This window comes from Chrysemys picta, chromosome 2, assembly GCF_011386835.1.
Source record: "Chrysemys picta bellii isolate R12L10 chromosome 2, ASM1138683v2, whole genome shotgun sequence".
Classification (NCBI taxonomy): domain Eukaryota; kingdom Metazoa; phylum Chordata; order Testudines; family Emydidae; genus Chrysemys; species Chrysemys picta.
In genome coordinates, this window is record NC_088792.1 from 48,117,895 (window position 1) to 48,133,922 (window position 16,028).

Genomic DNA, 16,028 nt, shown 5'->3' on the forward strand with positions numbered 1-16,028 from the left:
GTACATTGGCCAAACCGGACAGTCTCTACGCAAAAGAATTAATGGACACAAATCTGATATCAGGAATCAAAATACTCAAAAACCAGTGGGAGAACACTTTAACCTGTCTGGTCATTCAGTGACAGACCTGCGGGTGGCTATATTACAACAGAAAAACTTCAAAAACAGACTCCAACGAGAAACTGCTGAGCTAGAATTGATATGCAAACTAGACACAATCAACTCCGGTTTAAATAAGGACTGGGAATGGCTGAGCCATTACAAACATTGAATCTATCTCCCCTTGTAAGTATTCTCACACTTGTTATCTAACTGTCTGTACTGAGCTAGCTTGATTATCACTTCAAAAGTTTGTTTTCTCTTAATTAATTGGCCTCTCAGAGGTGGTAAGACAACTCCCACCTGTTTATGCTCTCTGTATGTGTGTATATATATCTCCTCAATATATGTTCCATTCTATATGCATCCGAAGAAGTGGGCTGTAGTCCACGAAAGCTTATGCTCTAATAAATTTGTTAGTCTCTAAGGTGCCACAAGTCCTCCTGTTCTTCTATTTATTTTATATGTATACTTGACTCTGTTTTGTTCAGAAGTCAGGTTTGATTGCATGCTAATGTACAAAAGCATTATTTTCTCTTCTCTGGTTCTTGGCCATGTATAGCATATTGCAAGCCAGTCTCCTTTTAACTGTCGTTCAATTAACTTCCTTGCTGAGCTTGTTTGTTCTGCGGGCATGTTCTGTCCGAACTGTTACCCATCCTTCTTTCCTGTTGATTAGCTCTGCAGCAGACAGGCTTTGAGAGACGTTCCCTATATATTTATTTTTGTTTCCCTGAGCCTAGTTCAAAGAAATTCAGCTGTTCATTTTACTTATCTGCCTTGTGAAAATGGATTTATTTTGGGACCTAATCAGTACTGTTGTCTTCTGTCTAAGCTTGCTGGCTGTCTTGAAGTTGAAACATCTCCATGTAGAGATCTGAAAGATTTAAGTTTTTGTTCTTAGTTCACTGTTTCTCAGTATGTTTTTATATTGGTTCTTGCCAACTATGCTAGAAGCACTATGGTTACTGGTCAGTGAATGGACCAGCATGGTTCCCCACATGCTAAGTGCTATTTATATGGATTTATTCAATCAAACTGGATTATGTTTCTTGTAATGCATGACCACCTTGAGAATTCATTATGTCAGGAGCACATTAAACTGTCTAAAGCACTAATGTATGAATACTGTTTGAAGTAACATTATAGTTTTGAAAGATCATTTACATTCATATGGTACAAATCAATCCAAATTATTCTGTATCCCCTCACAAATGAAATGCAGCCAGTTTTGATGTGGAATATAGCTATTTTTAGCAGCGCAGAGCAACTTACATAACCATTTAGGGGAGGTAATAGAGAATGACACAGCCAATTGAAATGGCAGGGTAGCTTGCTGAGTTAGGCAAAATCATAAATGACAGAATTGTAGGGCCTTTTTTGCAACTGAATCACATTGTTGACTCATCACTTTGTGATGCACTATAACCCCCAGATCCTTTTCAACCATACTACCACTAGCCAGTTTTTCGCCATTTTGTAGCTGTGCATTTGATTTTTTTTTTCTTCTTAAGTGTAGTATATTGCACTTGTCTTTATTTAATTTCATCTTGTTGAATTCAGACCAATTCTCCAATTTAAGATCATTTTGAATTCTAATCCTGTCATCTAAAGTGTCAGCAACCCCTCCCAGCTGGTGTCACCTGCAGATTTCTGTTATCTAGGTCATTAATGAAAATATTGAATAGTACCGGACCCAGGACAAGCCTCTATGTGACCCTGCTTGATACGTCTCCCCAGTTTAACAGTGAACTCTTGATAACTACTCTTTGAGTATGGCCTTATAGTAATTTCACCTAGAGCACGTTTTTTTTAGTTTAGTTTTAGTGTCATGTGAAACTGTGAAAAGCCTTACTAAAATCAGGATATATATCACATCTACAGCTTCCCCCTATCCACTAGGCCAGTAACTCTGTCAAAGAAGGAAACTAGGTTGGTTTGGCATTATTCTTGCCAAATTCATGTTGGATATTACTTAACACATATCCTATAGGTGGTTACATATTGGTGATAATTTGTTCCAATATCTTTCCAGGTATCAAAGTCAGACCTTCTGATCTACAGATCCCTGGGTCATCTTTGTTCCCCCTTTTAAAGATATAGGTACTATGTTGTTTCTTCTCCAGTCCTCTGGGACCTCAACTGTCCTCCAGGAGTTCTCAAAGATAATCACTAACAGTTCCAAGATAGCGTCAGCTAGTCCCTTATGTACCCTGGGATGAATTTGATCAGGGCCTGCCAACTTGATTACGGCTAACTCGTTTAAATATTTTTTAACCTGTTCTTTCCCTGTATTCTTTCCCCATCATTGTTAATATTGTGTTAAGTATCTGGTAGCAATTTAATATAAATAAAATATAATACTACAAAATTTTGCTCTTAGTTTTGGCAATATATATAGTGTCTATGATATGTTAGTGAATAACATCAGCAGGAGTCTTTTTCTGCTATCTGAAATACAGTGCCATCTTTTCTTCATGTTTTAGAGAGGACTAGTGCTAAAACTTAGTATTTGATGGCAGTATGGTTGTTGGAGATTGTACTCGGAGGTGCCCCACTTATTTACACTGTGCAATTCTGTTGACTTGATATGAAATCTGCCCAGAATTAACATTAATAATAAAAAAGCTGAGAAAGACTTAATGATTAATATGAGGTCTCAAGATACTTTCACCAGGGACAGATATCAACTCTAAAGAATGATCCTCATGAGTATTTAATCACTGGCAGAGTATAAGTGAATATGAATGGCCTGAGCAGTGTGTGTTAAAACCAGGAATATTACTCAGTGATAGAGACAAGTGAACATGATTGAGTAGAAAATAAAAGTATGCTTCCATTTCAGATTATAATTCTTTCTGATAAAGTTGAGAAAAGGGAAAGGCTTAAGTAACCTCCACATATATTTATTTGTATATCTCTCCAGTTTAGTATTTGCTATCAAACCACACTTAATTTTCAAATGATTACCCTCTTTTTCTTCAAACTTCCTTTGACCACTAAGGATTTTCAATGTTAGGAAACCACAAACAATCAATAGATAATCAAAAGATGTGAATCCCTTGGAGTGAAACTGGTGCTAAGGTTTTAGCCCTGTGTATATAGTATTTGGTAATTTGGATAGGAGTCCATTATTCTGTTTGTTTAAAACAGAATGGCCAAGGCTTTGACACATTGATTTTTACGTGAGTGGGTACCTCATATGTTCGAAGCCTTGTACAGGCATTGAACAAACTTCACTGAGAATTAAAAGTTACTTTGTAGGTGGCTAATGAAGGAGTATAGTGAAAACATAATAGGCTTTGCAAAGTAATTCTAGTGTTTGACTTTGGGTAAAGAAATAGCAAAAATGTATGAACTACTCACCACAACTCGATTCACCTAATTTAAGTGTTAATTTCAGGCCTAGCTGGGAACATTAAACCATGAACATCATAAAGCAACAGCACTCTAAAATGCAGACTCAATCAGACACATTCTTTCAAATTTTCATCCAGCTCTAAGGCTTTGCCTCTTGACAGCAAATGAATCGGAACGATGAGTTTATCATCATATATATTGCATGATCTCTGCTGGCCCTTACCAAATAGGCGCTGAATTTGAGGAGATGAATGTATTTGGTTTCTTGCTGCATAACCCCAGTGTATAAATAGGTAGTGTATTCAATTAAAGCCTTTTTATGAGGTTGATGGTCTGCTCTCCAATGAAATCTTGAAACACAAATGTCAGTCTTTGAGGGGGTTTTGCTTAGCCTTCAATCTGGACAGTTTGGTCCCAAATCAAGTTGGCCTCGAGGTGTTACTGCACATATTTGAAATAATTTAATTACTGTGGTGCCAAGAGCCTTTAACCGAGATAGGGGCCCCATTGTGCTGAGCACTGTGCAAACGCAGAGACACAAAACCTGCTTTGAGGAGCTTACACTCTAAATAGACAAGGCAGGAAAAGGGGTGAGAGAGGAAACAGAGGCACAGAGAGAGAAAGTAATCTGTCCAGCAAGGTCACCCAGTGGACCAATAGCGGAGCCAGGGGCAGAGTCTAGATCTCCAAACTCTGTCCTGTACCCTTTCCAATAGACCACGCTGCCTCCCTTTTTATTCTGACTGTGCTAGAGATACAATTAGGATAAATACATGTGAAATAAATGTTTGGCCTTGGTCCAGTTTCTAGTGAACAGTGGTCCAAATATCAAAACCAGCATCTCAACAAATTAGTCCTTGTAGAGAGCCAATCATTGCGTGGACATTCACAGATTGATGTATTCCCCTCCAAAACAGGAATGACTGTGTAAACTTTTAATGGTGCAGTTTGTATTGTATCTGTTCTGCAACCAATATAAGACCTAAAGCAACTCTGTCAAACACTTTTATTTGAAACTAAAACTTGTAAATATTAAGCACTTCACAATCCTGTGTTGGGTAACCAATGGCAGAACAGCTTCTTCTTTTGTTTATTCGGAAAAGTGAGCCAAACTGTTAGTTTTCTCACAGGCCTAACTTTTTTTTCTTTTTTGTAGCATATTACATCAGACAGCTACATTCCATGTCTTGCTGACCTCTGCAAAGCACTCTGGGAAGTCATGCTCAGTTATTATCGAACAATGGAATGGCATGAGAAACATGACCGAGATGAGGGAACTGTTTCATCTTCTGGTAAGATAGGACTTTTGAACTAATTCTGTTTTGTATTTTGTTGTTTGAAAACAAACTTTAAATGTTCAAGTTATTAGTTTCTACCCAGGTAGTTCTGTGGCCCTGACCCACTAGTATAGGGGTCGGCAACCTTTCAGAAGCGGTGTGCCAAGTCTTCATTTATTCACTCTAATTTAAGGTTTCGTGTGCCAGTAATACATTTTAATGTTTTTAGAAGGTCTTTTTCTATAAGTCTATATATATATATATAAAAACTAAACTATTGTTGTGTGTAAAGTAAATAAGGTTTTTAAAATGATTAGGAAGCTTAATTTAAATTCAATTAAAATGCAGAGCCCCCCGGGAGGCCCCGCTCTCCCTGGCCGGCCGGAGCACCGGGGAAGGGCGGCCTCGCTCTTCCAGGCTGGCCATGGTACCGCTCTCCCTGGCCGGCTGGATTATAAATCTATATTAGACTTATAGAAAAAGACCTCCGCGGCGGGAGGCTTTTTTGCCTGGGGCGGCCAAAATCCAGAGCCGGCCTTGGTTACTATGGTTTACATATGTGTAGTGTGTGTGTGTGTGTGTGTCTCTCTCTCTCTCTCTCTCTCTAAATTGGAGAGTATAAGTAATCAGATTCTTTATTAAACTATCCAGACTTCAACTAGAGTGGGTCACTTCTTAACTTCAATTTTTTTCCTTTAACATTGTCTGCTTGCATTTGGAGTCATTATTAATCCATACTTCCTTGAATTTAGTAAAGAAAAAACAAATACTGCTGAATACTTGAGTGTTTTAAGCAATTTAAAGTTTTTATTGTAAAATTATTCAAAGCTTCATATATAAAATTGACAATTTTAAGGGCAGCAACTGTATCTTAGGTGAGAAACAGGCAAGGTATCAATTTCATGTTTCAGATTTCTTGGAACTGTGTCAAAATGTGTACAACAGATTTTAAGTTTAGTAAATTGGGCTACTGGGATGTTTATTGGGGGGAAGTAGCTTTAAAACTGAGGAATATGATTCTCTGTTAATCTATTTAATTATTTTTTTGGAATGTTTTGGAAGCGGTTCTCCTTACTACAGCCTTTGTCATCTTTGCTTAGTCCGATCTTTGCGCTTCTATGCCAACTTACAGACCTGGAACTGCCACCCTAAGGCCTGCAATGCTCCTTCACTTTACTTCCAGAAAATCCAAAACCTCTGCCTTAAAACCCACCTGTTCCATGGCACATTGACTACGGTATCATGTTGTCCTAGTACATTCCTTTAGCATTCCAAGCACTTGAACCTGTGTTTGTCTGGCACAGCCCTCTTATACACACATTGGGCTGTACATAACTTGAATTGACGAGAATATCTAAAGACAAACATTGTCTACATTCCTGTTAGCCAAGATACTTGGATATGGCAGTAGTCATAAAGTGAAATCCTGGCGCCATTGAAGTCAATGGCAAAAGTTCCATTGACTTCAACTGGAGAGGATTTCACCCATAGTCTTTATATCTGCAGACCAGTAGAAACAATAGTTTCTCTCTCTGACAGGCATTTCTGGCAATGCTATTGCAGATATTTCTCCTTTTCTGATATAAAAAGCATGATTTGTGTAAAACAAGTAAAATATTGTCATCCTTTAGACTGAACTGTGAAGAAATAATAAAAACGGAGGAATGAGAAACAGGAGAAAATGGACTAATCTTACCACTCTTTCTATCATTTGAAATCCACCCCTGCTTATAAACATATATTTTAAAGTCACTTACCCAGGGGATTAGGTATTAAAATTAATTACATTTGCAGTCATTGAGGTTGCCTCCCTACTTCAAAGTTTAAAGCATAATAAAAGTATTTTTTTCTTCTAAGGGCCTTTAATATATTGCGTAGAGTATTTTTAAAATTAATGTGGGCTAATTTATTAAAAATTATTGCACATTAATGTTTTCTCAGTATGACTAAATTAAAATTCAGATGTTTCTTTTGATGTGTACCTTAGGGGGAAAAAGTCTTTATTAATCCCCTTTTCTGTTCCATTTTACATTATCAGTAATACTTTTAAATATTTAAAGCTGCTTCAACATATTCAGTTTTTAAGTTACGTTTTGGAGGTGTATTCTGGTTTTTTTTGCTGTCTTTTCTGCCTATATAATTATTCAGATATCATAAAATAAGTGTATGCCACAGCACTGTTCTAATAGACCATTTCTTTATAATCCTTAGATCATTTGTATAGTAGACCATTCCCATTCGTATGGTTATTTTTGGTGCTGCTTAAAACTTTGAATTAAGCACTGTTCTATATTACTGCAAAACCCATTTTAAAAGAACTGTTAGGGGTTCTCAAGACACATTTTTTGGTGGCCTCAGAGTTCAGCCACCAACTCATGTTGGTGGCCGCTCTCAGATTGTTTCCTAAAATACTTAATTAGCTTTAGGAAAAACAAATAAATATACACATCCAAATCGTAATTTATTTATTGCTAGCTAATAAGTCAGTAAATATCACTTATCACAACAAACATACAAATTTCACATTTTACAGCAGACTTACTCAGCCTGGGGATAAATTAAGCTCAGGATGGTGGGTCGGGGGAGGCAGTGGGGAGCTGGAACCTGAAGCCCCATTGCCTGAGCCCAAAGCCCTGCAGCTAGGGCCCAGGGACAGAGTATTTATGCAGTGGCAGGCCCCAGCAATCCCTGGAGCCCAAAGCCCCATGGCCAGAGCCTGCCACCCCACCATTCTAGGTCTGAAGCTCAAAGCCTGACCCCTACCACCCCTGGTATGTGGGGAATTCATCGGCTGCCTGCTCCTCCAGGGTTGTGCCCCAGGTGTCTCCAGAGGATGGCAGGGCCTAACCCCTGCTGGCCACCCCAGCAACCAACAGTAAGCCCCTGGTGGCCGCATACGGTCAGGGTGGCTGCATTTGAGAAACACTGCATTAGACTACATAAAGTAGTATTCTGTTCAGTCGCATGTCATTTTAAATTCACCATTTGAGTGTTTATATATTTACAGCACTAGTACTACTCTAGATCTTATGTTGCACAAATAGTAAGTTGCTGGTGCCCTTGGCACTTAGTCTAGCTATTCTGTATAGTGTGGCATAAGAATTAAAAGTGAACCATGTTTAAATAAGAATAGTGAATCAGCTTTAAAAAAAAAAATTCACGTAGCAAGGGAATTGATAAGTCTAATATTTGAAAGAAAATAAATGTCATGGTAATGGAACAGTGGGTATTAATTCTGCATCAGACAGCCTGGTTCCCTAGTTCAGTGGTCTCCAAAGTGGGGTGTGCAAGAGGATCCGTGGGGGTGCACGGCAGGAGGAGCGCTTTTTTTGTTTTGTTTCAGCAGTTCGGGCGGGAGTCCGAGCGGCTTTTATTTTTTATTTTTATTTTTTTTTTTGCTTCGGCAAAAATGGTAGAGTCGGCACAGCATGGGGTTCGTGCTCAAATTTTTTTTACCGATAGTGGTACCCGATCAAAAAAATTGGGAGACCACTGCCCTAGTTTATTTAATGGCTATGATACATTCTGTGCCTAAAGTATAAAGGTCAAGAACAGGGATTCTCAAACTGGGGGGTCAGGACCCCTCAGGGGGTCACAAGGTTATTACATGGGGGGTCGCGAGCTGTCGGCCTCCACCCCAGACTCTACTTTGTATCCAGCATTTGTAATGGTGTTAGATATATTAATAAGTGTTTTTAATTTATAAGGGGCGTCGCACTCAGAGGCTAGCTGTGTGAAAGAGGTCACCAGTACAAAAGTTTAAGAATCACTGGTCAAGAACATACAGTGTGTAGAGCAGGAGGACACAGCAGAGGGAGCTGTAGGATAGTTTACTGTAGTGTGTACATTATAGTATTCCAAATAGTGAAACCCAATAAATGGAAGCTGTTGAATGAGCATTATAACTTTGTGTAGCTGGATCTCATCAGTTTGAGGCATGAACCTAAGGCTGTCTCTAGATTCTTCCCGTATTGTGCTTTTTTACTTACAGTAGTGTTTACAAAGTACTGCCAATAGATCAAGTGTCTCTTGCTCATGGAACACAACTCCAAGAGTACGAGTGAGAAGCAATGGTTTAGAAGACATTAATTGCATAGCTCTTTCCATTTCAGTAGACTGTAACTTGTCCAAAGGATTCTTATATGGATAATAGACATAATGTACTTCATCATGGCTCATGTATACTTAGGCTTGTAATTATTTTAATGCCTGTAATGGGCATTACAAATGAATTGTGCTTACATAACTTTAAAATGTAAATGTGAATAATCATTTTTTCTATTTGTGAAGAATTAAAGGTATCTGAATAATCAGTCAGTTTCCTACATGTTTTCACTGTGTAAATTAGTCCATTTTTGAGGTACTGTAGTAAGAGTCAACAAATATTTTTACTCCAGGGCATGTGTTTGCTTTTTTTTTTTTCTTCTTTTTTTGCACCTTTATACAAACTGGGTCTTTTGAAAGTTTAGTGCTTTTTTTTTTTTATTCTTATTGCCTATTTTCCCTTAATACTTTACCTGGGGATCTTGTTGTAAGCTTGTAGTTACTGGGAACATTTTTAGAAACACTGTAAACATCTCAGTTATTAGTAAAAACATTGAGGAGTCCTTGTGGCACCTTAGAGACTAATAAATTTACTCCTCGTTTTTGCTGATACAAACTAACGCGGCTACCACTCTGAAAGCAGTTACAAATGTTTAGCTAATACATTTTTATAGTTGTACAGAGTCATTAATATCAAGGCAGCAGTGATTCTGTTTAGCTCCCTCTCTCCCCCCAAGAACTCTCACTTGCTTCCAAGAGTAACCCACACTTGCTTTTGTGATTAATATCTGGAATTCTACTGTGATCGTATGTAGCTGGAAGTAGAAAAGTCCTTACACAGGTAACCCCATTGAGCTCAGTGGAATTGCAAGTAAAAACTACTGTGTGAGTGTAGGTTGCAAGATCAGCTCCTAAAGCAAGAAAATAAATTTTTCAGGTTCACAGTGTTAGTTTGCCTTTAGAGAAATTTTTTTTAGGACCAGTTTTAAAAAAAATACCCTTAAAAATAAGATTAACTAATGAAGATAGACAGATGGTTAACTCTAGATACAAACACATACATCCTAAAACATATTTTTATGGTATGTTAATATTTTAGTACTTCACATAAAATGGGAAATAAAGCAATCAGATTTCATTTGTTGAATACTGTCATATAACCAAGAAGTGGTAAATTATAATGAAAATTTTCTATTTTATTACAATAGAACTATTATTCCTGAGTGATCACATCCGATAAATTGGCGAAATGTAATATTTGAAATATCATACATGATTAACATTATATATAGTTTGTTAAATCTAAGTCAAAATAAATTTAGTGAATTAAATTTATAACCCCCACTGCAGCCTACGATGGTATTCTGAGACACTGTTTTCATTGCTACTTTTTCTGTAATTTCATTTTTGCTTATAAATTCATGTTAAATCATAAACTTGACAAACTTAGGTATTTTCATCCCAGAAAAGTGAAGCTTGGTCATCGTGTAAAAATATGCTCTTATACTGCTGTGCACTCCAGATTTAATTGGCATGATCGTTTTTGTCTGTTATATTTAATAGTCCATACTATTTTTCAAAAACAAACACATTTAAAGTCGACTCACAAATATGCGAGAGGCGGAAATAGGCTTGTGTGCTTTTTTTAGCTGCTTCATGATTCACAAAGATAACCTGAAAGTAATCCTGTGTGATTACTTTTCTAAGGTTTTGTTGGAGGATTCATTAGGTCTTGGATGTTTATTGTGAATTTTCCCAGCATGTAATTGAAAGAGTTGGGACTGTGGAATCTTAACAAAGAAATTTTTTCTTCCTATTGTTTATAGGTCATTTCAGATAAATAGGTGTTAACGAAACCCAGGTTTTAGATGGCATGTTTAGATTGCAGTCCCTCCAGGGCAGAGATTCTCTGTTTGTACAGTGTCCAACACAATTTATTGCTATTATTTGTATCCTGGTAGTACATAAAGGTCTCAGTCAGGGATCAGGGCCCCATTTGTGCTAGGTGTTGTACAAATGTATAAAGTCCCAATCCTGGATTGGCTTTTCAGCATGATCATCAGATAAATACTTACATTATAAAATAATTTTAAAATGACACAAAACTCTTTAACCCAAAACAATCAGAATTTTTTTGCCCGGTATATGATGCTGGCTATATAAGACAGAGAGATTGCAATGCCAAATACCTAATAAACATTTGGTGAACTACTATAACGTTGCTTTCAAATTTACCTGCACAGTTAGGCGCTGAATTAGATGTTGACTACAAATAGTTTTGTTCCTTCTGAGGTAATCTCTTAAAACTTCCACAGTCACAAAAGCAATCAAGAAAGGAAGGCTCCAATCCTGAAAAGGTTTGCGCATCTGTTTCACGTTATTTACTGTTATGGGAAGTTAATCACAGGAATAAGCCTTTTCAGGATCTGGACCTATGCATCACATCTGTAAAGAGAAAAGAAATAACAAAATTACAGGAGAGGAAAGAGTTGAAAAGACAACTTCCAAAATTCATTCTCAAACTTTGGTTATTAGAAAAAAGCTTTTGTTATCCAGCAAAGGTGGAGGAAGTTTCAGAGAATGAATCTAGATGAAAATGGTTTGAGGCATGCCTGTCTAGCAAGGAGGCAACAAAAAAACCCTTTTTATTCCCATGACTGAAGTAAAACTTTACTGAGTTACTAAGTTTACCAAGTAGAAATTTTTTGTGGGAAACTGGAGACCTTGTATACCTAAATCGGATATCTAGAAGAATAGATCTCCAGGTGCCTGTGATTTTTACCTTCACCTGAAATCATGCACAATTACATAGTTTGCCATCTATTCTAAATTCCATAAAACAAAATGCCTTTGTATTCCTTTTAGAAGTTTTTTATTTAACACTTAGCACAAAAGGAGGTGATTTCAAATTCATATAGCTGCATGTGGGAAATAGCTCCCCATAATATTGGGTAAAAGACCAAAACCCATCCAGCCTGATGGGGCTCAAAACAAGAGCCTCAGAAACTTATTAATAAAAGTGTATAGCTATGGCTCTCTCTGTGTACTAGACATCTGTTTGGTATCAATCCACCACCCATCCATTCCCCTCATGTTTGGCAACAGAGATGACCAACATTTTAGTCTAAGGCAGGCATTGTTGGCCTAGTGTTGTAAGTAGGTCAAAGACAAATTGACCTGTAAATCAGGCTTGATTTGTCTCTGCAGAATTATGCCACAGCAGAGTAGGTAACAATAACTTCTAAAGAACATGTAGTGACTGCAGTATTTATTTACATTACTCTGATGATCCAGAGAAAAAGATGCATCTGTTTGGTGTGTAGCTAGCCGGGTGGTTCATTCTTCATGTTTATACCTTGGCTGAATTTTGTATGATAAATCACTTAGCTCAAGCAGGTACATTTGTCACTCAGAATTGCTGCCTTCACGAGAACAATATGAATTTTTTGGACATGAGTATTAAACTTTAGTTTAGATATCTACAGAGAGTAAAGAGATTGCTTTATCAGGACATTTCATAGGCGATTTCTTTTTCTTAAGAGAAAATGACAGAATGGTTATTGGCAAAATGAGTAAAATAATGTATTTTGGCGTAAATGTCTTTCATATTTTAATACAAATAACTAGGGTCCGTATCCTGAGTGCCTTCCTTGCACAAATAATGCCATTAATTTAAGCAGCAAATTCGAATGTTGTAGTTGCTATTCCTGAACTGAATATGTAAATGCGACCAAATTCTACATTTTATTTTTATTCTTTTTTACCAGGAGAGAACAGTTAACTTAATTGCTTAAGGAATTAAAGCTCTCAGGGTTTCATGTCTCCAGTGTATATGTTACTGCATTGTTGTTGCTGTATTCCTGTTCTATTAGCCTCCTAAGTAGTATAGGGCTTAAGCTTCATTGGGTTCAAGGTTCTCAGTGAAGTTAGTTTAACTCTTCTCTATCCAAGCCACTAGCCCACATGCAAAACTCCCTGAATGTCAGCAGTCAAGATGGTGATAGAGCACTATATCCATTACCCCAAATAACTTCCCATTTAAGGGAAAGTTAAGTAGCATGGTGTCTCTTTTGAGAGCCACATTACTCACTTTCGTTCATTTGGCCAAGATGTTGACTGTGTCATAAATGGGCTTGGAATGATATTTCAGTTGACAATTGTGACATGTCTTTACATGTATTTGTATTGCAAATTTTGGTTTTTGCTCTGCAAGAGTCAGATTTGTATTCTTCCTTATTTTTTACTTTAATAAAAGTGGTCAGTGATGTGTAAGACAGACTTTTTTTCCCCTTAAGAACTTTGCATTGCAAAGGACCAATACAGAAAAGAACAGATGCATTGGGAGGGGTCAGGGAGGACCTGCGTAGCATTGGAACAGTGAAGCGGATCACTGACCTGGGTTATAGTCTCTCAGTCATGCTCAGAAATACTAAGAACAGCCATACTGGGTCAGACAAATGGTCCATCTAGCTCAGTATCTTGTCTTCCGACAGTGGCCAATGCCAGGTGCTTCGGAAGGAATTAACAGAAGAGGTAATCATCAAGTGATCCATCCCCTGTTGCCCATTCCCAGCTTCTAGCCAATAAAGACTAGGGACACTTCAGAGCATGGTTTTGCATCCCTGCCCATCCTGTCTAATAGCTATTGATGGACTTATCCTCCATGAACTTATCTAGTTCTTCTTTGAACCCTATTATAGTCTTGGTCTTCACAACATCCTTTGGCAGAGTTCTACCGGTTGAGTGTGCGTTGTGTGAAGAAATACTTCCTTTTGTTTGTTTTAAGTCTGCTGCATATTAATTTTATTTGGTAACCCCTAGTTCTTGTGTTATGAGAAGGAATAAATAACATTCCTTATTCACTTTCTCCACAGCCGTCATGATTTTATAGACCTCTGTCATATCCCACTTTATTCGTCTCTTTTCCAAGCTGAAAAGTCTCAGTCCTAGTAATCTCTCCTCATATGGAAAGTTGTTCCATACACCTAATCATTTTTGTTGCCCTTTTCTGTACTTTTTCCAATTCCAATATATTGTTTTAGAGATGGAGCGACCAGATCTGCATGCAGTATTCAAGATGTGGGTGTACCACGGATTTAATAGAGGCAATATAATATTTTCTGTTTTCTTATCTATCCCTCTCTTAGCTTTTTTGATTGCTGCTGCACATGAGTGGATATTTTCAGAGAACTATCCACTATGACTACAAGATCTTTCTTGAGCGGTAACAGCTAATTTAGACCCTATCATTTTTTATGTATAGTTGGGATTATGTTTTCCAGTGTGCATTACTTTGCAGTTATCAGCATTGAATTTCATCTGCCGTTTTGTTGCTGAGTCACCCAGTTTTGTGAGATACCTATGTAACTCTTCGCAGTCTGCTTGGGACTTAACTATCTTGAGTAGTTTTGTATAATCTGCAAATTTTGCCACCTCAGTCTTTTTCCAGATCATTTATGAATATGTTGAACAGGACTGGTCCCAGTATAGACCCCTGGGGGATACCACTATTTTCCTCTCTATTTTGAAAACTGACCATTTATTCCTACCCTTTGTTTCCTTTCTTTTAACCAGTTACCAATCCATGAGAGAACTTTCCCTCTTATCCCATGACCGCTTATTTTGCTTAAGAGCCTTTGGTGAGGAGGGACCCTGTCAAAGGCCTTCTGAAAGTCCAACTACACTATATCCACTGGATCACCCTTGTCCACATGCTTGTTGACCCCCTCAAGAAATTCTAGTAGATTGTTGAGGCATGATTTCCCTTTACTAAAACCATGTTGAATCTTCCCCAACATTTCGTGTTCATCTATGTGTCTGATAATTCTGTTCTTTAGTATAGTTTCAACCAATTTGCCTGGTACTGAAATTAGACGTATTGGCCTGTAATTGTCGGAATTGCCTCTGGAGTCTTTTTATTTATTTATTTAAAAATTGGCATCGCATTAGCTATCCTCCAGTAATTAGGTACAGAAGCTGATTTCAATGAGTTACATACCACTGTTAGTAGTTCTGCAATTTGACATTTGGATTCCTTCAGAACTCTTGGGTGAATACCATCTGGTCCTGGTGATATTACGGTTTAATTTATCAATTTGTTCCAAAACTGCCTCTAAGGATACTTCTATCTGGGACAGTTTCTCAGATTCATCACCTAAAAAGAACGACTCAGGTTTGAGAATCTCCCTCACATCCTCAACTGTGAAAACTGATGCAAAGAATTTATTTAGTTTCTCTGTAATGGCTTTATCTTTGAGTGTATCTCGATAGTCCAGTGACCCCACTGGTTGATTAGCAGGCTTCCTTCTTCTGATGTACTTAAAAATGTTTTGCTGTTAATTTTTGAGGCTTTGGCTAGCTGTTCTTCAAATTCTTTTTTGGCCTTCCTAATTATATTTTTACACACTTCACTTGCCAGAATTTATGCTCCTTTCTATTTTCCTCAATAGGATTTTACTTCCACTTTTTAAAGGATGTCGTAAACTGCTTCTTTTTCTTTGTTGTTCAGCCACAGTGGCACTGTTTTGGTCTTCTTACTATGTGTTTTAATTTGTGGTATACATTTAAATTGAGCCTCTGTTATGGTGTCTTTAAAAAGTTTTGATGCAGCTTGCAGGGATTTCACTTTTGGCACCGTATCTTTTAATTTTTGTTTAACTTCCTCATTTTTGTGTAGTTCCCTTTTCTGAAATTAAATTCTATTGTGGTGGTCTGCTTTGGTGTCGTCTTGTCTCTTCCCCCTCCCCCGCCCCGACAGGGATGTTAAATTTTATTATATTATGGTCATCAAGTGGTTCAGCTATATTCACCTCTTGGGAGGACCAGATCCTGTGCTCCACTTAGGACTGAATCAAGAATTGCCTCTCCTCTTGTGGGTTCCAGGATTAGCTGCAGTCCAATAAGTGTCAAGAAACTGTATCTTTGCATCGAGTCCTGAGGTGACGTACCTAGTTAATATGGGGATAGTTGAAATCCTCCATTATTATTGAGTTTTTGATTTTTATAGCCTCTCTAATCTTGCTGAGAATTTCATAGTCACTATCACCATCCTGGTTCAGGTGGTCGGTAGTATATCCCTACTGCTATATTCTTCTTCTTCAAGCATGGGATTACTATCCATAGAGATTCCATGGTCTAGTTTGGTTCGTTTAACATCTTTTACTTCATTTGACTCTACACTTTTTTTCACATATAGTGCCACTTCCTCACCAGTACAACCTAGTCTGTCCTTCCGATATATTTTGTACC

At 37.6% G+C, this 16,028-nt stretch overlaps 1 protein-coding gene across 17 annotated transcripts in view; it reads left to right on the forward strand.

Moving 5' to 3' along the window:
- Positions 1-16,028, forward strand: part of VPS50 (VPS50 subunit of EARP/GARPII complex) — a 174,644-nt gene that overhangs the window by 60,905 nt on the left and 97,711 nt on the right. For all 17 annotated transcript variants that reach the window (XR_010598256.1, XR_010598255.1, XM_065583100.1 and 14 more), the window contains one exon: positions 4,616-4,751. Coding sequence is in view for 15 of the 17 variants with exons in the window: in XM_065583100.1 (XP_065439172.1) it covers positions 4,616-4,751 (136 nt within the window). In the remaining 2 variants the exon portion in view is untranslated. The remainder of the gene's footprint in view (positions 1-4,615; positions 4,752-16,028) is intronic.